This window comes from Rhipicephalus microplus, chromosome 4 (genome assembly GCF_043290135.1).
Source record: "Rhipicephalus microplus isolate Deutch F79 chromosome 4, USDA_Rmic, whole genome shotgun sequence".
NCBI classification, from domain to species: domain Eukaryota; kingdom Metazoa; phylum Arthropoda; class Arachnida; order Ixodida; family Ixodidae; genus Rhipicephalus; species Rhipicephalus microplus.
Genome location: NC_134703.1, coordinates 114588843 through 114610041, shown reverse-complemented (window position 1 = coordinate 114610041; position 21199 = coordinate 114588843). Strand labels below are relative to the sequence as shown.

The window sequence follows — 21199 nt, the reverse complement described above, 5'->3', positions numbered from 1 at the left end:
TTTAGCTACAGTAAGAGGTTCTCTTGGGAATAACTCTCAATTCAATGTTCCATTTGTCCAGGTTCTTCCGCAACATGGCCAACGTGTGGTGCGAGTTTGTGCCTCAGCTGCTGTTCTTGTGCTCCATCTTCGGCTACCTGGTGATCATCATCTTTGCCAAGTGGACCATCAACTTTGGAAAGGATACGTACTGTGCTCCCAGCCTGCTGATCACACTCATCAACATGTTCCTCTTCTCCTACCCAACCGAGCCCTGCTACCAGGCACAGTTCTACAGTGGTCAGGTAAGAGTAACCCTCACTTTCTCTTTGCTTTCGCTCCAATTCACCGGCAGCCCAGACACCATGGTTTGAATAGGATAGATTAGATTTATGGCGAATTCGTCTGGTCGAGCTGGAGCAAGTTTTTCTTGCTCCAAGGCCGTAAATCTGCATTCCAACGGTTGATGGGGACCAAGTTCACATTTTGCACTGGCATATTTGGAGCACCCTTTCTTCAGCGGAACTTTGTGTTTCTCCATCCTGCAGAGGTGAATTTCGCGGAACTCTGCCAACACGGCACAGTCATTTTCGGTATATTCAGGCAACTCTGTGGTCTTCGGCGTTTTTCGAGGTAGTTTTTGATCGCCATGTGCGCTTGTTTACATTCCTAAAATGGCGTCGTCTGATTCTGTGAATGAGCTGCAAGGGTACAATTGCGGAACGCTTCTATTCCTATATTTTATGCTTTTCGCCGCCATCAGCTGTCTGCGATTGGTTGAGGTGCGCGCTTCGACCAATGGCAGAGGGCTAATGGCGGCAAAAAGCGTAGAATGCTGGAATATAATTGTTCCGCGATTGCACCCCTGGTTTGTTCCTTCCTCTCAGTGATAGTGAGAGCGCAAGTTCAGACAGCAGCGGCAGCAGCAGTGATGACGACAAACCATCCATGCTCTATGAAATAATGTTTCAAGGAATGTTCCCTGACCAGCTGTGTGCATGCCAGAAAATTGTAGACTTTGCCGAAGAAGTCATTTCAATGTGCTGATTCATACTTATCACTGCAGCAGAAGAAAGCGGAATGCTTGCTTTACGCCACTGCATGGTCAAAATGTGTGCTTGGCAGTGGTGACCCGTAGAAAGGCACAGAGCGAAAGCAGAAATAGTTTTTGTGACATGTGCATAAACAATTTCCGGAGCAACCTCGCGCAGCGGAGCATTCATGTGTTTCGATGGAGATTGGGCTTGGTGCAATCTCTGTGCTCGCTGCAGGATTTTGGTGGCCATTGTGGATTTTGGTGGCTGCTCTGCATCTCCCAGTGGAATTTGGCATTAGAACTTCTGCTTTGAAGGACCACCGAGGATCTCCCTTGTGAGAAAGATACTCATTAGTTAGGCACCTCATCGTTCTTCCAGAATTCAATAGCAGCACCATAGCTCGCTAGAATCTTGTATTTTTTTTCTAAAGTTCACAACCTGCACTTCTTTTCTATCTCTTCAGTTTGTATTGTAGACTCTTGTTAAGCACAACCTGAAGGGACCATGAAATTGTCTTTCATTTAACAGGAGTTTCGTTTACTGACAGGTGAACAGGGGTGCAGAATACAAGTGCCAAAACCAATCGTATCAGAGACGGTTGTTCCACTTGATCATCAATTCGATTTAACAGATTTCATTCGAGTGTTGTCTATGTACTATCTTGTGCTCTCATTCACTAAAGAAGTCATGCTAAACAACACTGCAGCAGCCATTTCCGCATCAGCAATGACCTCATTTCGTTTGTACAGAAAGGCCTGCAAAGCTTCCTGGTCATCTTGGCTGTGATTTGTATCCCGTGGATCCTGCTTGCCAAGCCTTTCTATTTGCGCCGCCAGCACCAGATGGCATTGAGAGCTGGGGGTGGTCATTCAAACGCCCTGGTAAGCTGCCAAAAGATAGTTTCAAAATGGAAGAAGAAACATGCCTTGTATCTTTTGCTCTTGTGAGTGCTTTCTCCTCTTTGTTATCCTTTAACGTAATTTTTGCAGAAGGAAATGCTGGCAAAACTGCCAGACATTCCTAGGCATTTGATTCAAGTTGCTTTCAAGTGCTAACGAAGCATTTGACAATGAGAAAAAGTTATTTGCTTGCCACCATCCAGTAGTGGCCAAGCTGCTTTTTGAGAAGAGTAGTTTATATAAATCCTTACACTTTCACTCTTTAAAATTGGTATGCGTGATAAAGCAAACATCAGGATGACGGCAAACGAATCAAAGCAGCGAGTTGCGCGAGTTGGTAGTTTAACACTGTTGAACAACAGTCTGAAGGGAACAAATAATGATATAATCGGAAAACAGAGTGCCAGTCCTGGCTAACAATAGAGTTATTTCATTTGTGATTCTTGCTTGCATTAATGTAAGGCATGTTTTTCTCTGTTAGACACAACCTTAATGAAAATCGAGAGGCAACGAAGCCAATGAAGGTATAGGGGACATTATTTTGAACATTTCAACTGTATTCTAATTATGATCTAAATGTGAAGAAATTAAAGTGGACAAGAAGACAACTTGCTTACTGAACCTCTGTAACTCTTGTACAAAATGTCAAATGCTGTACGAGCTGAGCTATACCAGCAGCTATTTCTTTGTCAGCGTTATCGGATATTTCTATGCTAATAAACCTGGAAATGTTTGTCAGTGCTGCTCGTAGCCATGACAGAGAGCGTAAAACTCACTCTGACTATATATCGAGGTAAGAGGCATTCAGGCGTTTCCTTTTTATTTTATTTTTTCTGATAGGAGGGTAATGCCACACTCTAGTGGTGGTAGGACGGAACGAAGAAGTTTGTGGCTGCTGTGGCCGAAAGTTAGCAGCCATTCCTTTTGAGTTCACTGTTTGTCGTTTCCTTTTACAACAATGTATAATTTTTTAAACGACTCATTCCCTTATGCATCGTTTAGATGAGCTTAGAACATTTACGTACTTCTATTTGTGTAGGGCGGTGCCACCAGCTCGGCTCATGCCGGCTTGAAGGACGCCGAAGACGGAGCAGCGGCTAATGCGATGCCCGAGCAGCCCAAGACCGTCAGTGTTGGTGGCCACGGTGGCCATGGTGACGAGTCTGGCGAGTTCAACTTTGGCGACACCTTCATCAACCAGACGATTCACACCATTGAGTACTGCCTGGGTTCTGTGTCGCACACTGCTTCCTACCTCCGACTCTGGGCGCTGAGCCTGGCTCATGCGCGTGAGTGCTGTTTATGACGTCGATTGCTTGCCTGCGAGACCAGTTACAGTAAAACACTGTCACAAGAGACATTCGGGGGAGGGGGACCCAGCAAACATACCTCGCATAACTAAATATTCTAATAACACTAGTGAGCTGGACTGAATCACTTTACTATACATCAGCATTAGTGCTTTTAACCGTATCAGATGCTGCCTGCAAAGAACTGTGTGAATGTGTCAAATTCATCATATAATGTTATTTCAAGGCACTCAATATATTCTATTTCAACAAAAATAACATCATAATATGCTCATTTGTTTGGTAGCAACTAATCCTAATTAAGTTATAATAAAATATCTATTTATTCTGAAGTCATCAATGCTCTGTTTTGTCATAAACAAAATTAAGTCTCATGACAGAAACATGATGCTAGTTCATTCTTTCTTATGTGCATTTTGAGTGAAAAAAAAAAAAAATTGCTACTTTTCACATGGCTTGTAGGAAGCTGCGATCGACTCATTGAACGTGGTAGAGCCTTTCGCAAAATGACCATATGCAATTGTAAATTCAAAATGAAGTTAAATGAAGTCACAATTATTATGCAGGAGGTTGAATTCACCAAAGCTTGATATATCTTCCTCTTTCTCAGCCCTTAGTTGATTCAAATAGCCAAAACAAGTGGTGTACACTGTTCTGTACATAGCCTCGCAATGGGCTGAACAGGTTGCTTCTGAAATGGCAATGCAGGATAGCCGGCCGCCATACGCACTAGCTAGGTGGCATCAGCCTGAGTAGACGCAGTTGAGTATGGCAAGAACGTTAATGAGCGTCCCTTGCGCGCACTTGCGTCTACTGTGGAGCTCCGTGTTCCTCGATAAGCAGAGCGTCTGTGTAGGTCTACTCTACTCGGGCTGATGTCATGTACTAGTTCGTGGGTGTGGCTGTCGGCAGTTCCGCTTTAAATTCACTTTACAAGTCTTCCTGTTGCTTGTGGTACCCTTGTAGCGCTCTTAAATTTTTGTCCAAGTATGTTTGGTTTTATTGGGTTTGGCTGCAAAATTTAGGAAATATCCACTACCCATGTCCCCCTTTTTAGTATACTCGTGCTTTTTAATGTGAAATGGGGTGCTGGTGTAGTAAACCATTTGGTACATCGACAGTTTTCGTTTCAGCAGTGTGACTGCATACTAGTAAAACCTGTGCATGTCCCACGACTGACATTTGTCTCTCCCATGTTGTGCAGAGCTGTCGGAGGTGCTGTGGACCATGGTGCTGAAGAACGGCCTGATGCCGATCTCTGTGGTTGGGGGCTTCCTGATGTACTTCACGTTTGCCGCCTGGGCTTTCCTCACTGTAGCCGTGCTGCTGATTATGGAAGGGCTGTCGGCCTTCCTGCACGCCCTGCGTCTACACTGGTATGTCCCTTCACTTTGTCTTTGGTGCCATTTGCGTTTGCAGGAGTGCATTTTGGGCTTTCAAGCCGGTCTCACTTTGTAGCTACCTTCAAGCTGCAGCCTCAAAAGAGAAAAAGTCCGCGTGTCAGAACGTCGGCTCCAGCAGCGCCTCATGTTCATGAATTTTTCATATCTTTGTATCTACTGCAGCTGTAGAAAATGAATAGACCTTTTGAGGCACTGGCAAGTGGTGCAAGCAATGTCATGCTTCATAAAGGCTGACTTCAGAAAAATTTTTGCACATAGAGAAAAAAAGCCAATTTTTTTAAAGGGTAGTATAACAGAAGCTGGTCTGTTTTGTTTCATATTGAAATGTGGCATAGCCCCACCAGAATAGTCACATGATGCTCAGTTTATGCATTAAGGGGGAATGTGGGTCTTAAAAAATGATTTCTTTTAAAGTTGGGTAAATGGCATGAAATTTGATACTCATTCAGATTTTTTTGCAGATCTGAAATCTCTAAGTAGATTTTTCATAGCTGCATTCGAACAAAAGATATGCAGTATTTAACAGGTATTTAAGCATACTTGTTCCGGGTATTTTTGGCAACTTTGCTTTGTCAAACATAAAAACAAAAGATGTGGCAAGATTGCCAGGAAACTGGTCTGGCCAGTGATGCTATTCATTTTCTTATAAAAGGATCATTTCCCTCCTATTCATGTCTATTTATTTTGTATTCAAAGTTTGTTGAAAACAATCGGCTTAGCACCACTGGCCAGACCAGCTATCTGGCAGTCTTGCCACATACTTTGTTTTTGTTTGACAAAGCAAATCGCCAAAACTCTCTGTAATATATATGCTTTTAGAAAAGGTAGATCCTTCACTCTAATGTAGCTACCAGAAATCTAATTAGGTGATTTAGAATCTGCAGACGAAGTGAAATAAGCTGTTACGTCACCCAACTAAAAAAAAAAATTAAAAGGAGACCCATGTCTTCACATAGATTTGAAAGAAGTAAGCGCAATGTTCTCTTGGTCTCGCTTCTTTTCCCAGACGAAATATTACAGAAGGTTTGCTGTTTGTGACGTCAAGTTCAAAAGAAGCAGCAAACGTTGCTGCTGACTATTGTTTTTCCAAATTACAGTGCCCTGACAAACTATGTTAGTAGTTGAGCGAACCATGGATGCCATGTTTTTAAAATGTGGGCTAGAAAATTTCTGTACTTACCAACACCACAAAGCTCAGAACAGTAAGCCCTCAACCTGTGCCACATTATCATTGGTATGGCCGTGCAAAGTAGGGCGTCTTTCAGATCATGTCCTCCCTGTGGATGTCATTGTGGTTGGTCATAACAGTTCTGAAGATGTCCTTCGCAAAAGGCCAAAATTCCACCATACTAAAGCTGTTCCACGACATTCCTTTTTTTCAGGGTGGAGTTCCAGAGCAAGTTTTACAAAGGAGAAGGGTACATGTTTGTGCCATTTGCATTTGACACCATCTTGGAGACCTCTGGTGCAGAAGACTAGACGTTGTCTTGAGAATATGCTAGTCAAGAATGTGGTAGTTAGAAAGAGTCGCACTGCTGCCATTCGTGGTAATTTGCTGTTCCATCGTTAATATACGTAATCTGTCCTGTAATTTTAGATCGCTATTCGGTGTCGACTGTTTTTTGTCGACGTGTGTATCAAATAAAGTATAATCTCAAAGCTCAAGAAGTGTGATGAATATTCTGTGTACACCCGGGGAAAGCAACCAATGGCAGGGGTGCAACAGCCGCGCCAATTTGATACAATTCTCTATTATTTCTCCGAGCTGTACCAGAACCATGAAATTTCCTGAAGTTGCACTACCCGGCGCCGAAACGCCCAACCAGCGTAGAAATTTTCTCACTTGCACTAATTTCGGTGAGAAATGGATGCCACGTTGCCCAGTCACGTTGCCCAGTCAGTTTGCATCATCAATCAATCCAAACGTCCAGACTCTAACCTTAAACAACGGTAACCTAACCACGCTAACCTTAGACAACCTTAAACCACGGTAACCTTAATGCGATTTGGTCAGGGTACTCGTGAGACGCGATCGACCAGATAAAGTAAAAAGCCGTGAACCCATTGGTCCCCTGTTCGCAGCTGATAACTATAGGCGGGACGACGCAACTTCTAGGCAAACATGTGCTGGCATAGCCACCAATGCTTCGCTGGAATTATGGACTTGTCCTGAGGTCCTAATCTCTTTCTGTTCCGTGTTTTTATGTGCTCTCTGTTTTATGAAGAAAGACGAATAACCAACATGCCCAAACCTTCTCGCTTTTGCTGAACTTCCTGGTCAGCTAAAGCGACTAATGTTAGCAACTAGAGCTGGGAGCGCATACCACATTTTTCGCGCACGAGCCGAGTCGACATTCTGCAAACCACGGCGTTGGTGGCGACCACATTGCCAGAGACCACGTTGGTCGTCATAGCAATGGCATATAAAACATTTTTCAGTCTTCAAGTTGCATTAGTTGCGTCGTCCCGGTGATAGATATCCGGTGCTGTTGCCGGGCCAGTGAGTGCGTGCCATTGTTACTTTATTCGGTTGAATGCATTTTGCAAGCGAGCCGAATTGTTGTGCCCGAAACCTAACTGCCATAGTGAAAAAAGAAAGAGGGGGGGGGGGGGGCGCAGTGGTGTTCGAAAATTTCTTGGCCTTGTTCTAACCCGTGCATAACACTGCTTAAACCATCTTCGCTGCAATACACCAGTGCTCTGCGAAAAAGCGTATCACAATTTGGAAGGTGGTGTTAGCATTACTTACGGGACAGAGCACATTTTGCTCAGTTACTGATGCATGTATACAACCACATATATGTGAGCACTAGTATAATCGCTGATGTCTGAAAAAGTTATTTGCAATCATTTGGACTGGTGTACAACACTTTTGCTACCCTAAAAAAAAAAAGAAAACCTGTGCGCCACTTTTTGCCACTCTTGTGCCTTGAATTTTAAGGTCTGCAGCTTGGCTGATGTACAGTATGGTCCACTCTTGGAGAGAACACGGCAATGCGTGGCTGGCGGCTCGTGTGGCGCGAACTGGCGGCAAGATTTGCAAACACAGCACATGCGCATAGACGCGAAAGGGTGGGGCTTGCCGCATTTCGTTTGCTACTTTCCGCTCCGGTGCTTGCAGTGCACTGGATACCGCGTTCGCTTTTCCGCGATGCGATTCATGTCCCCGCCACTCTCACTGCTCCTCCCCGGGTAGTCAGCATGCGGGAAAAAAAGTGCCGTTCGCTTGTTGTTGTGCTTTCTCGGCAGCTTTGTTGTGATTCCATTCATGGCCACAGCATCCAGTTTCAGAATTCATGTGAAATGATAAAAAAAAGCCATGTACATATAGTATTTCAAGAAACGTTAAAAAAACACGTGTTTGAAAATACTTTTATGTATTCCACTACAGCGAGACCCAAAATTATATAATTATTGTGGATTGCAGTATCCAGTAAATGTTTGTTATAATTCGCGTTACATTTTGTGTTTTTCGTTGAAGCGAAAACGCTAGAACCTCCTTACTTGAAATATGCGATAGCATTCACTTTTCCAAGAATCATTACGTTTCACCAATACGTGCGCTGAAAAACGGTGTACGTAGAACACTACAGAGTAAACAAATTTTATTTTTAAAACCTGACAGACAGGTCGAGTGAGGTCAGATCTGTAGTCTCAAAACAAGATCTGTAGCCTCGAAACACAAAATAAAATGCAGATCTGTGTAAGCAAAATAGGACTACGCATTACAGAACTAGGCACTGAAAAATTTCTCGGAATGCTGATGATTGCGCTGGTAACGAGAAAGTGGCCTTTTCGCGATAGAAGTGACAGCACGCTGGCTCTATTCTTTGGTGTACAGCTCGACTATTCGAAGCCTTTCGTCCTCGGGTACTCTAGCTATGCCGCTTCTAAGAACTAGCTCTGCCGAAAATGCGATCAGCGAGTAAATACGCCCCCAGCTGTGGAATTATGTGAAAGTGATAACGCAGCCCATCACTTGCGTAGCCTGGTGTTTTTGTTTTCCAAACGTAAGCTTAAGCAAATTGGAAGGTTTTCAAACGCTGTTCGAACCAGCCAGCCGCTTTTGATAACAAACATGGAAATCGATTGTCGATGAAGCGCGCATGGCAATCTTGTCGCTGGCGAGCGCCGAACGTAGGGCGGGGAAGTAGCAGACGATGCGGGCAAGTACCGCCCTTGCGATTCAGTGCGCATGCTCCGCATTTCGAAATCTCGGCTTCAGTTGGCGCCCCGTGGACCGCCGGCCACGAACTCGCGTGTTCCCCCTAACAGTGGATCATACTATACATTCGAATTCACCCGATTCTGTCGAAGGATTTGACAGAGGTGGAAAATACTAATGTGGACTTTATTATTGTTTGCTCAGTGGGGTAGCTCTAAATACTAGTTTTATTGTAATAGTGGTGCTCATATTTACTCTTCATGATTTAAGTGATGTTGAATGGCTTGCGCATGCATTTCTTTCTAAATGTAAGCCTTTCTTTTACTGCTCCGAATTTGGTCTTTCGTGATAAAAAATAGGCGTTTTATTAGATGCGAAGCGGCTCTTTGGCTAGCCTGTGTAACGCTGTCCCTCTGCACCGCACTCCCCTGGCTGCAGGTGTTTGGGCAGTGCCAAGTAGGTCATGCCTTCCCTCGCAGTGTGCGTACGTTGACGTCACTCTCTCCCTAGCCTGCCGCCACGTGTCATTTCTCTCGTTTCACCCTCTCCTCAGCTTGCAACGTTCGAGTGCACATCGAGTGAACAGTCTTTATGTGCGTTGAAACTTACATGAAGCCCAAACCACCTCGCATGTCTTTGCTTTTTTCCCATAACCTGCTCCAAATTTGTGTTTTAGTGCTTCAAAAGTGAGATTTTGATGCTCCAAAAATTGCTCCAAATGCTATTTTGGCTGTTGCACCCCTGCAATGGCGCGTTGTCCTCTTACGCTGTTGTTCTCCGCCTCATTGAGAGAAGTCCTCTTGTGCTTTGAGAGATACATTCTTCAAAAGTTTGCTTTAAATAAATTTGCATGGGGTTGGTGTGCTGGATAATTTACACACATCTTTAGAAGCTTTGAAACTGGCAATTCTGCAGTTTGCTATGTCTTGCGGGGGGGGGGGGTTCTATTGTACGAGATCCACTTATGATAGGTATAATATTTTAATAAAAACTGACAGACAGCTCTGCTAAGGAAAGTATAGGGGATGTTATTAGTAGTATATATGATGTAAATGCGAAGAAAAGAAAAATGGACGAAAAGATAACTAGTCGGTGTGCAGGCACTGAACCTGCAACGTTCAAATAATATATCCGATGCTCTACAACCTGATCTACCACTGCGGCTATCCCCTCGTCCACTTTATGGGTTATGTATGTGCATTCAAACGTGGGAGCGTCGACCATTGCTGCCAGTAGTCGCGACGGTGAGTGCGGAACACACTTTTTCTGCCTGTTGCCGTCACGTTACACGTGGTGTCATGACAGGCTGGCAGCTGACCAATATCTCTCGCATACTACCTGCACACGAGTAGCATTCGGTGGCAACTATTCACAGCGAAGCAAAAGCTGAAGATCATTGTCATCGAGGGACTTTGAAATCTCGAAGTGAGAAGACTACATTGTGAATGAGTCTGGCATGCGACACTGGAGATAGATGGACAGTGCACAAGCCGTGCACCACGACCGTCAGTCATTTTGTGGCCCTAGGACCAGCGCATAGCCTGAGCTTAAGTTGCAGTTAGGGAAGTTCATTGATGTGAGAAGTAGGGCCGCATCTACCGAGATGGCCCAAGTAAAAACTCGCAAACTATTGAGGGTGCTAGGCCTACCTGACGAGTTACGTGCAAGCTCTGGTTGGCTGCGCCGCTTCAAGAAATGGTGAGGGCTTTTAATCAGACTGTGGATGACATTATGCCAACGCTTACCACCTTTTTACTCGTCTTCATTAGGCTTGTGCAAATATTCAAATGCTTCAAATATTCGCACGAATATAGCAGTATTCGAATTTGGTTCGAATTTGGATTTAAATTGCTGAAATTTCTGAAGTATTCAAAACTGACGAATAGATGCATATTAGTTTGTATGCAATCACCTGTAAAGGGGCGAATAATAGCAGTATTCGAATTCGCTTCAAATTCGGATTTAAATTGCTGAAATATCTGAAGTATTCGAAACTGACGAATAGATGCATATTAGTCCGTATGCAACCACCTGTAAAGGTGGTTTCACTGCTGAGGAGGGTGCTAAGCCGTGAAAACTGCTACTCAAATGTATATGTCTGCTTGTGACCCCTGCAAAGGTGGTTTCACAGCAGTTAAGTAGTGCTAAGCCATGAAAACACATATCCAGGAAAATTTCACACTGTCTCAAAGCTTCACTTCATGGTTTAATGAAGATACTGGCTTATATGCTCTAAGTATAGTAAATTTATAACCGTGACATATATTACTGGTTATCACTTGCATCCTACCGAAAGTCTAATCTTTCTACTATTCAAAGTTGTTTTCACTTCTTTTAAAGCAAAAAAGTGGCATTTGCACAGTTTTTGTTAAGTAATTGTGTAGGTTAGTTAGTTCATCAGAAATATGCCAATTCTTCTTTAAAATATGATATATACTATTTGAATCCAGTTTGAAATTATATTTGACCGAAATTGCTCATTCACTTTTAATTCGCTTCGAACCTAAAATTCTCTATTCACACAAACCTAGTCTTCACACTGATGCAGACTTTCCTGTATGAAATGTGTGGGTAATACACAAGAATTTTTGTCCTTTTTGGCAGGCTTAAAGAGGGCTTGAGGATTAGAGCTGTGCAAATAAAATTTTGGGTGGGAAGCAAATTTAAATATGGAAGTGCAAACCAAATTTAATATTTAAAAATATTTATTGCGTATTTCTTGAATATTTTTCAAATACTTCGAAGCGAAATTGCAGAATAGTTGGAGAGGATTCCTGGCATATTCTGACGAGATAGCAACATGAAAGTTTCTTTTGGCTAGGTTGGTCAAGTGCTGATGGTGTGGCGTTTCATAGCTGTCTTATCCAGAATGAAGCAATGCAGAGGCTGAAGTGTGTTTATTTACATGATTTAGCGCAACCAAAGTGCTACTGACAACACTTTACACATGAAGATCAAAGATATTTCCTCAGTCTCTTCTTCTGGAAGCCCAACTGATGTGCCTGACAAGGGTGTGCTCCCGTCGAGTTACGAAACCTGCCTCTTAGATGTAAACATATAATGAAACATCTGTAATTTCATATGGTAAAAATCTACGGCACCCCATTTTTCAGTATTGTTGCTCTATTTTCAGGTCCGAAACAGCATTGAGCCCCCCGCCTCTGTTGCATTTATCGTCTCCATGCTGGAACTAGCGTTTTCTTGAGTCAATACATTTGTGACTGCAGTAAAGCCTGAGATATCAGAGTGTGATTTGGTGAAGCAACCCGAAAATTTGAAGGAGCCATAGCTAATTGGGCTACCGTGTTTGTCTTCGGGAAGTTCGAATAATTTCAAATTGTAAAACTTCAGTGTAACTTGAATCAAATAGCATACACTATTAAAAAAAACATTTGCAATTATGGCTTTCTGTAGACCCCTAGTGCATACTATATACAGAGGTGGATTACATTGGCAAAAATACATTTTCTCGCTTGTAATTGAGAACACTTCATTCGGGTAAGATACACACAAGAGTGGTCTTAAGAACTTTTTTTTTTTCGTGAGGCATTCTTTGCGGTCACTTCGTGTTGAAAAATAACCCCGGGACATCCAATACTTGGAGGATCGAAGTCCTGATTTTAGTCATTGAGGAGACCAGCACAGATGTTTCTCGAATCCTGACTCCAAGTCCCCTTTAGAAATCACCCATATACTATATGAAGGAGCAATGTTAGCTGACATTTTGTTCCAGGATGCCCAGGATGAAATAGGATTTGAACTCTGGTGGTATGTGTGGCAGCCTAGTATTCAACCACACAGCCACTACGGTGCTTGAAACTCCATTTTAAACAGACCCTATGCAGTTGTCATGACGAGAAGGGAGTCGTATTAACATGTACTATATTGCGTTATAAAGAGTAAGATAACAACCAGGCGTCGAAAAATGCAAATGGCACAATGAGTGGGTAGTTTAATATTTACAGCCCATTGTAAAAGGCTCGGCCATAATTCTTCGTCATCAGCAACAGCACCAAGTGGACATAATGCCTTACAGATGTGTACCCGGCACTCTGCAGAATGACGAATGATTGGTGGGTGCTTCCCTACATCATAAAAATGGTTTATGGTGTAGTGGGTACCTAGCATGCGTACTTGTATTAGTTGCGCCAAGCTAGTCTGCAATAGGCCCTGGAAAGGCCGCTTTTACAGCGACTGCTGCATGTTCTGCTTAGGTGTGGTCATTTCTTTTCCTTATCACACATCCATTTAACAAGGCATGACAGTGTTTGTACTCGTGCGGGTTACAGAAGCAACCGCCCGAGAATTTACCCCTGTTGTGTGCACCTGTTGGTCGATAAACCATTACTATTGTGAACTTTTTAAAAAAATTTTATTAATACAAAATTTCTTAAGTTTTATGAACAAAAAAATTAGAACATTGCCTATTTTCATTTTGAAATATGGTTAAAAGAAACAAAAGCTATAAAATACAACACTAAATGTGTAAACTCTCTCAGACTTGGTTGTTTCCCAGCATTTGTATGTACAGTTAAAATGTTTCAACAAACAGTGCCAGAGTGAGCAACGGCTCCACATATATCAGACTATAGTGCTTCTGTGACGCAATGCCCCTGCAACTCCATGGTCCAGATGAGAGGCCCACTGGTTTCCACAGTCACGGATTCCGAGCCATCGAAGGCGTTTGAAGTGCTGATCAGCTTGCCAAAGCTCATTTCCGAGTGGTCTGTAAAACAAAAGCAAGCCCGCCAGATATTTTTCAACAACTGGTAGCTCATTTTGCTTGGCTTGATGTCGGGCAGAAAATACCTTAATAGCAGAAGCCTGCCATATCAACAATAATCATGGCTATGGTGGTGCGGCCAAAATACAGTTGAAAGCCTTTATAAGAGACACACAGCGGCCAGCAATTTCTTTTTAATATGAGGTGTCTCTTATAAGCAAGGTACCACGTATGCTTTTTTTAACAACCCCTACTTCAGCGTAAGAACACTGTTGTCTTGTCTACCCATTTGTCTCTTATGAAGGGATTTGACTGTATTTGGAAAAAAATTATTTGTGCAGGCTTACAGTGATGACAGCCAGCCTTGAATGTCTTGTTACTGGTCACTGTGGCACATGTCTGTAGAGTAGCTGTTTTTGGATGCTCGGTTTTTTTTCCAAATTCCTCGTTGAATTTTCATGATGCACAAGTTCACATTGTAATTGGGAACTAGTGCTGGTCTCTACAAAGTTCCACCCAAGGGTTTAAAAACTTCACTAATTTGTGAACCAAGACCATTCACTCATATTACCATAAACTGCACAAGCTATAGTAATAGAAAATTTGTTAAACAAAACAGCTGCTTATTTTACACAACCGTTTTCAACATTATTGGCTTCGTGTCTGAATGTTGCAACCTAGTTCATCTCAGTGAGTGAAACTCCTCCTGGAGTTTATCTTCCTGGTTCCTTCAGATTCCAATTTAAAAAGGAGTCTACTGTAGTGTGTTCTTACAGCATATTGAGGCAAGTCGGGCCAACCACTCTTTTCTCATCACATATTTTTTTCAGTCACTTTTCCTCCAACACTAGAAGCCAAAGCTAAGTGGTACCTGGGGCGATAACGGTGGCAAATCTCGCTGCAACAAACCACTTAGTGGCAAAAACTTCAAGAACGTGCCAAACCAAGCCTACTCAAAGTGTACAGTTTGCATCACACAAAAGCACAGTGGCAGATGAGGACTGCATTTTCAATGCATCACTCTTCCAGACATTACTCTAAAAAAATTGCATCGATTAGAGAAACATGTCAACAGTGAACAATAACACGAGAACTGCATCTTTCATGCCAACGTTTGCTAACATGCGCAAACGGAAAAACTGGCTGACAGAGGGCATTGACGAGAAACACTTTTGTAATTTTAGAAAGAAAAGCATATTACTGCTGTAAGAAAGTGTTTAAAAAATATTTAGCACTTCTTGTCATTAACGACTATTCAGCAGAGCATAGCTTATGTTTCAGAAAGTGAAGTTCTGCAAATGCAGGTTTCCTACATTTCCTTTTGACATGCCTTTTCTTCTGACGCCCACTCAATGCTGCCATGTGGCAGCACTGACTGGACTCCCTCAAGATTTAGGCCAATCAGCATAATCAAGTTTCAAACTATTGGGCTTACACAGACAGAAACTGGGGTAACGGAAGAGCTTCACGGCAAATGTGAAGAATGACGTTTGTCGCATGGCACTGAAATACTACACCGAGAGGTGATGTACCTAGGTTCCACTTGAGTCCAGTGGTGGTAACACTGGTGCACGGTGCTCCAACCGGGATCAGACCACACCACGATCCAGTCAGGTGTGGTGGTGTGAAGATGCGATGCTCGCCCTGCACGCCAATGAATTTACGGCCGTGGTTAGGTACGGCACATCGTACGTTCCGCTACACATTTGTGCGCAGAAAACCTGTTTTTATGGTCGCAGCAAAGTTGCAGTGATGCTATTATGGTGCAGAAAAAAAAAAGTTTGTGAAACACTTGCAGAACATGCCTTACTTTGCCCTTCATTTCATTTTTACACGAACAGTGAGCATGCCTTGCCTCAGTGTTGATGAGCATTGGAATCGGTGATGTTTTAAAAGCCTAAACGAAGACGAGTACTCAGCATCACAGCGTTTGTACTACACTTCTCTTTCTCTCTTCCCCCCAAGGATCCCATACCAGCGATATAAAGCAGAAGTGCTGCACAAACTTTTGGTCACGGGTCTCAAACACATGACCCGCGGACCTCAGATCTGCGGCTTGCAGACTGCATATCAGTCTTCGCTCCACATTTTAAAAAATTTTCATAATAAGCATGCACATGATGTACACAGGTAAAACTGGTCCAAGGCATTGTTTCATGAAGCACCTAATGTGGTCACTGTATGCTAAAGCGTAATTGTGACAGCACCTTTTTGTTCGTAGTGCCAGGCAACCCAAAAACAAATTTTTAACTGAATAAACCTTATTCCTTCAAGTTGAGTATGAAGTGTCAGGTATACCGTTCTGAGCAGCCACGTGAGCGAGTTTTCCAGGAGAAGGCAGACCGGTGCACCATCCAACAACTTCTCGCTCTCGTATAGCGTGTTGAAGATGGACATCATGTGGTCCACCCGGTCAAAACTGCCGCAGATGGCCAGCACCCAGTCCAGCTGCAGACACCCCCAAGCACAGTCAATAAGAGCACCCAAAGCTCAGTATCTTGAATTATGCGAGATTAATTTAGAGTGCATAAAGTACTCTGATGATTGCATATGTGTTTGAAGGATTCTCTTCACTTATTGTTTTATGCTAAGCCCTACTGAAATCACGATCGGGAATTAAATGAAGAACTTTATTAAAAATGCACTACATTAGCATGCATTAGTGCCTTTAGATAAGATTAACAGGCAGCATAACTTAATAACTTTAATTGAGCAAGTATTCTATGGTTGCATTGCTTAAGACCACAGTTTAGACAGAGATCTTTCCTTCATCTTTCTTTTACTTTCTAGCACACTTCATGGCTCATTTTGTAGGACCGGCAGCTATTTCTCGGTAGAAGCCAATGCAGCTATGCTTAAAGCATGTCTGCAGATCTTCCAGCATTTAAAAGATTGCAGGTACTTGGACGCACAGATTATGGTATGGGCTTTATTGTTATTCACCTCTTGTGCCGCCAATGGCAACACCGCAAACAGCGCTCCTGCGACTCAAATGGGGGAGATCCAGCTTTTGTCGTTTGCTAGACTCTGGCTAGAACAGCAACATCTTCTTTATAGGTCGCTTGCATCGCACTGCGCTCCTATACTTCTGGGTGTATTTTCTACCAGTGATAAAGGGCTGCCAGCATTACAGGACATTGAGAAACATTTACACTGAACATTTATGCAATACACCCACAGCCATCGTGGTCATGATCATGCTTCCGAATTGGTAGCGTAACTCGATGGTATCGTCGCTTTGCATTGCTTCCGTGATGCAAGGTCGGTAGTGTCGAGCAGCCTTCACATCGTGAAGCGCGGCACTCGAGTCCCCTGAATGACATCACAGGCGAGAGGGTGCTACTCGAACGATTTCGAGGTGAATAGCCAGTGAGATGCCATTCTGTAGTGTGCAACCGTGCGGTGTAAGCGGTGAATGATGGGTAACAATGCAGCTCATCACAGAGAACAGTTTTCTGGCTGCATTTAAGTTTATTCATTCATGATGGTTCAGAAGCTCCATCTCAGTGATGTCACAAGCCATGCTTACAATGTGCATCAGAACATTCAGCACCTATGTTCTCTATGCTATAGTTCAGCAATTCCTATTATAGTGAGCCTTTGGTTACATGCCACAAGACTTGCATCTAGCACTACTAAGTCTTCATGACTGCACTGTTGTCAGCTACTGGCAAAATAATTACTTAAAAGTAGGAATGTGGAGCCACTCCAATGAGAAGTGCAATGAATCTGCACTGTTTGTACAACAGTGATATTTAAGTCCAGCATGCCAAGTGTTTGCGATGCTGCTGACTGGAGATGCGTCTTTTTCACACTTTGTTCTTTCTAGCATTTTTACTTATGATACTGCATGAATATTCGAATCAGGTTCCTTAAGGAGATTCTTCTGTCAATGTTTGACTTTGAAGCCTCTTCTATCATATGTGTAATGTGCATCTAATGTATTGTTCAAACCATGATAAAGTGATACAGCACAAGCGCTGTTCTGCTGACCTGCTTACTACGATATGATTTCACTGTTCTAGTGTGTCTTAGTGAAACAACCAGAACGTACACACCTTGACAGGTGGAACTTTTAAACAGGTGTTCTTTCCAAGTATTTGCAGTGCTTTGGTGAAGTCGGTGTAGTCTTGATTTGGCGTGTGAATCACAATGCTACCCTGCAAAAACGACGACATGTAAAGGCTTTGCAAGTATCTGTAGGCACACTAAACACGACAGTTGAAATTCGACAATGCAGTGCAAAGTAACAATAATTCATAAAAGATTTTCCCCAATTCCTTAATTTCTGATGATTTGTCAAGTTGAAGAATATATAGCACTTAAAATGGGATAAGATGAAGAGACAGACATAGACGGGGTCAGACAAGACACAGACAGTGTCAAAGCGAAAATGATTTACAACGTTGTGAATCGCAAAGATTTCAAATACCAGAATGTTGTCTTCATCCCTTGTTGACAATTTTGACAGTGAGAACTGCGATGTTAGTGGCAACAGCACGACTGCCTATGCGCATATGACAGACGAAATGTCAGTTGGGCCTCACTTCACTCCTTTCTGAAGCCAAATGATCAGCTGGGGCATGGTCTGGTGGTGACCGCGAGGAAGTGCTGTCACAGCTACAAATTGGAGAGCTTGCTGCCCATTTTGAATCATGCTAGGTGCTGGTCATATTAATCAGTAAAACAGATAGTTATTTGCCCCTCAGGTGCATTTCGGATCATGAATTGCTACTAGGGGGTCAATAACTAGTTGTGGATAAAAAATTTTTTGACGTGTAAATTTGATGTCAGCGCTTCTTTAATTTTCACACCAGCACCATAGTGGTAGGTCACAGGACAATAGCAAAACAAGAGAGCTTTAGTTTCATCACCTTAACTTTTTTACCTATTTATCTTCCTTATGACTGGCATATTTTATTTTTGGCAAGTAATGGGATTCTCTATGCCACTCTATGCTCTATGCCTGTACACAAGCATAGAAGAATTTAGCTTGCATTTTTTTATATGTTAATTCTAGTGCTTAATAGTGGCAACAATGATGCAAACATACACAGATGAATGAACAGGCAGGGGCTGTTTCAAGCGAAAGCTAAACCACAGGCAGACAAACACAAAACAAACCGTTTTTTCACTTGCTTTTGTTGATCCCGTCTCACATGTAGTGCGAGTTCAGCGTGGAAGCTAATGGCACTGTCGCATCACTTGATGTGGTTTCCATACAGTGATCTTGCAAAATTTTGTCACAATTTCTCTGTCTTTATGTGCTACCCCTGCCTTTGAAAAAAAAAAAGTAAGTAGAAGAAAAAGAAGAAGTAAGTCGGCAAAGACACCTGCACACTTACTTTTGATTTGTAGTACTCGAGAGTCTCTTTTGACGCAGAGTCAAAATCTCCAGTGACATAATCTGGAATTAGCTCATCTGTACAAGCGGCCATCGCAGTGCGGAAACGGTCTGCTCCTCCATCAACACACATCTTCACAGATGCTAAAGAAAAAAAAGGGGGGGAAGGGTGGTGTGGGGACCTTGACTTGTGGAACTCAGTCTGCTGTGTTCACTCATTCCTGCAGCTGCATAATGTGGCCCTAGCAACCACAACCTCCACAACTGAGAACCACAACCAGCATGTTAAAACAGATCCCACAGACCTGTGCTTGCGATAAGCGTCAGTAAGATAGCAAAGGTTTGTTGAGATGGCGTGGTGCAGAAAGTGGTGAAATGCAGGCAATTTACCTTTACTCCAGACTTTCTTTAAAAACGCCGTATTCTGGGCACTTAGGGGCTGGTTCAGGACAATAAGAGCATTGCTGACACCTAGAGAACAGACAAAAAAAGCTATAATAAAACACGCTTGGGATCTTTAGTAAGAGAAATGTAAAGTGTCAGGTATGTTGTGAAGTTCCCCACTTACCTCTTTTCCTGAACAGAGCAGCTTCCGGGTCCCATACCGTCGGCGCAACGGTGTGCGATGCCATGGGGCTCACAAATGGGCGATGGCCACAACAAATTCCAGCACTGTAACGACACCACTGTAACGTCAGAAAGTATTGCCAATTTATGGCTCTCAGCTGACACATAAGTAGTGGTGTACAAAATTCCCGGGGTTGGCATTGGGAGTCTCTGCAGACACTCCGGGCACCAACAACGCGCGGAAACACGCACCGCCTACTTTGCTACAACCTAATCATTGCACTGTTACGAGAAACAGAGGTCAAGAGAATTCAAGCTTGTTCATCTTGCTGCTTTCTTCAGCACCACTTCGATAAAAACACCGGCTGGGCGCCGCCATCTTGAACACGTGGTACCGATAGTACACGGGTGGCAGCACCTGACATTCCATTCAAATGTGTAATCCAACCCCGTACGTCCATCGAAAAGTTGGGCGTGAGCTCGTAAGAGTTCAAAAGTCCGTGTTTACATTCCGTGCTAAAAAATGCCCCACTTGTAGTTCAAATCCGAACAAGTGACAATGGCTCGCTTGTTTCACTGCCTTCTTCTTTTGTTAGTTTTACAAGCGATCGGGACATGCTCAGGTAAAAGTTTCTCGCACTTTCATGATCCTCGGTGCTGCTACATTTTAGGGCTAACACCTGTTTCGACTACCTGACCCACCTGTCTGCTCGCGCAAGAGCGTTGTAAAAGTTACTCCTTGAAAACTCAGTTGAGCGCGGTGTAGGATGCACCGACCCGTACAATCGATCGTGAAGCACCCCCATGCTTGCTTAGCTGCTTCACCAATTTCGTGCGGGAATATTAAACTCGCGGAACCTGCGCGAAGTGCGGTGCGTCACTCCAACGGAAGGGCGTCGCATTCTTCAGCTTACCGATGTGAACTCCTGCAGCGCTGTACCGATTCTCGCGCTTGTGTGGATCCTTGAACGGCACTAGCGTGCGCTGTTACGTTGGAATTATTTATCGACGCTGTCACGTACAGATGTCACACAGCACACGTTTGATCTCGATCGAGCCTGATCGGGATCCGATAGCTTGTTGTGGGGTAGCGTGTTTACACAAGATACGAAGTGGAGCCAATCACGGTGGGGCATTCTATCTTGATCGGGGCTCGCTCATAGTCGAAAGTACTTTTGTGACACCCGCAAAACACCGGTTTACACAGTGAAATTGTGAAGTCGGTTTCGATTGCCATCAAATTTCCTCCTCGATTGGCTCACTTGAGTGAGATGCGGAAGGGAGCCAATCGTGGTTGTCAAAAATTTGGCCGCAACCGAAAATTCCCGTCTGCTATTTGTATTAAATCGTGGTCATGGTGCAACGCAACAGTCGCGTACCGTTATTTTGCAAGACCATCGTAATCAGGTGCAGCGTGATAATTGTAGCACCGGCAGTTCTGTTTTATGCACTGTATGAAAACATCTCATAACTGCTAAATGCAACTTGCTTCCTGTGTCGACAAACTCTTTTGTCCTGCATAGAACCGCAGAACTTATTGCCGTACACTTCTCGCTCCTCTAAAGAAACACCTGAAATCGTCAAGACTTGCCTTTATGCAGTGAAGGCTCGAGATCAGCAGCTTTGAAAAGCACCGCTTTCTTGCGTGCCGCAAGGCTGAATAGTAGTCGAGAGCAGCAACATGTTCTCTTAATGAGTAGCTGTGGCATGCACCGAGATAAGGATGTGTCACGTAAGCATTCTGTTTATGGGCTGCCTTTATCTCTAATTGC

At 43.4% G+C, this 21199-nt stretch overlaps 3 protein-coding genes across 7 annotated transcripts in view; 2 read left to right on the top strand and 1 right to left on the bottom strand.

The window, feature by feature from the left end:
- LOC119172298 (V-type proton ATPase 116 kDa subunit a 1-like) overlaps positions 1-6296 on the top strand; it is a 42815-nt gene extending 36519 nt beyond the window's left edge. For all 3 annotated transcript variants that reach the window (XM_075893545.1, XM_075893547.1, XM_037423351.2), the window contains exons 15-19: positions 62-284; positions 1766-1897; positions 2955-3204; positions 4430-4601; positions 6011-6296. In XM_075893545.1, the coding sequence (XP_075749660.1) occupies positions 62-284; positions 1766-1897; positions 2955-3204; positions 4430-4601; positions 6011-6107 (874 nt within the window). In that variant the 3' untranslated portion in view covers positions 6108-6296. The remainder of the gene's footprint in view (positions 1-61; positions 285-1765; positions 1898-2954; positions 3205-4429; positions 4602-6010) is intronic.
- A 6847-nt stretch (positions 6297-13143) lies between these two features.
- LOC119172297 (thiamine pyrophosphokinase 1) lies at positions 13144-21111 on the bottom strand. 3 transcript variants are annotated; one of them, XM_075893544.1, is made up of 8 exons: positions 21019-21111; positions 19429-19532; positions 19251-19331; positions 18862-19004; positions 17575-17676; positions 15815-15964; positions 15049-15160; positions 13144-13519 (listed from the first exon to the last, which is right to left on the bottom strand). In XM_075893544.1, exons 2-8 carry the CDS (start codon positions 19490-19492, stop codon positions 13380-13382), a joined length of 792 nt encoding a protein of 263 aa, XP_075749659.1. In that variant the 5' UTR covers positions 19493-19532; positions 21019-21111; the 3' UTR covers positions 13144-13379. The 3 variants fall into 3 exon arrangements, with proteins under 3 accessions (XP_075749659.1, XP_075749658.1, XP_075749657.1); XM_075893543.1 differs by lacking the exon at positions 21019-21111 and adding an exon at positions 20342-20472; XM_075893542.1 differs by lacking the exon at positions 21019-21111 and having other exon boundaries at positions 19429-19737.
- Nrx-IV (neurexin-4) overlaps positions 19870-21199 on the top strand; it is a 67804-nt gene continuing 66474 nt past the window's right edge. The window contains exon 1 of the mRNA XM_037423348.2: positions 19870-20050. Coding sequence (XP_037279245.2) covers positions 19987-20050 — 64 coding nt within the window. The 5' untranslated portion in view covers positions 19870-19986. The remainder of the gene's footprint in view (positions 20051-21199) is intronic.

Excerpts from the sequence above, each read along its gene's own strand:
- LOC119172297 (XM_075893542.1), bottom strand. The coding sequence starts at position 19,594 with ATGTGTCAGCTGAGAGCCATAAATTGGCAATACTTTCTGACGTTACAG. Across the intron at positions 19,005-19,250 it reads AAAGAAAGTCTGGAGTAAAG|CATCTGTGAAGATGTGTGTT; the intron begins GTAAATTGCCTG and ends TTTTTTCTTTAG. Across the intron at positions 17,677-18,861 it reads TCGAGTACTACAAATCAAAA|GGTAGCATTGTGATTCACAC; the intron begins GTAAGTGTGCAG and ends TCGTTTTTGCAG.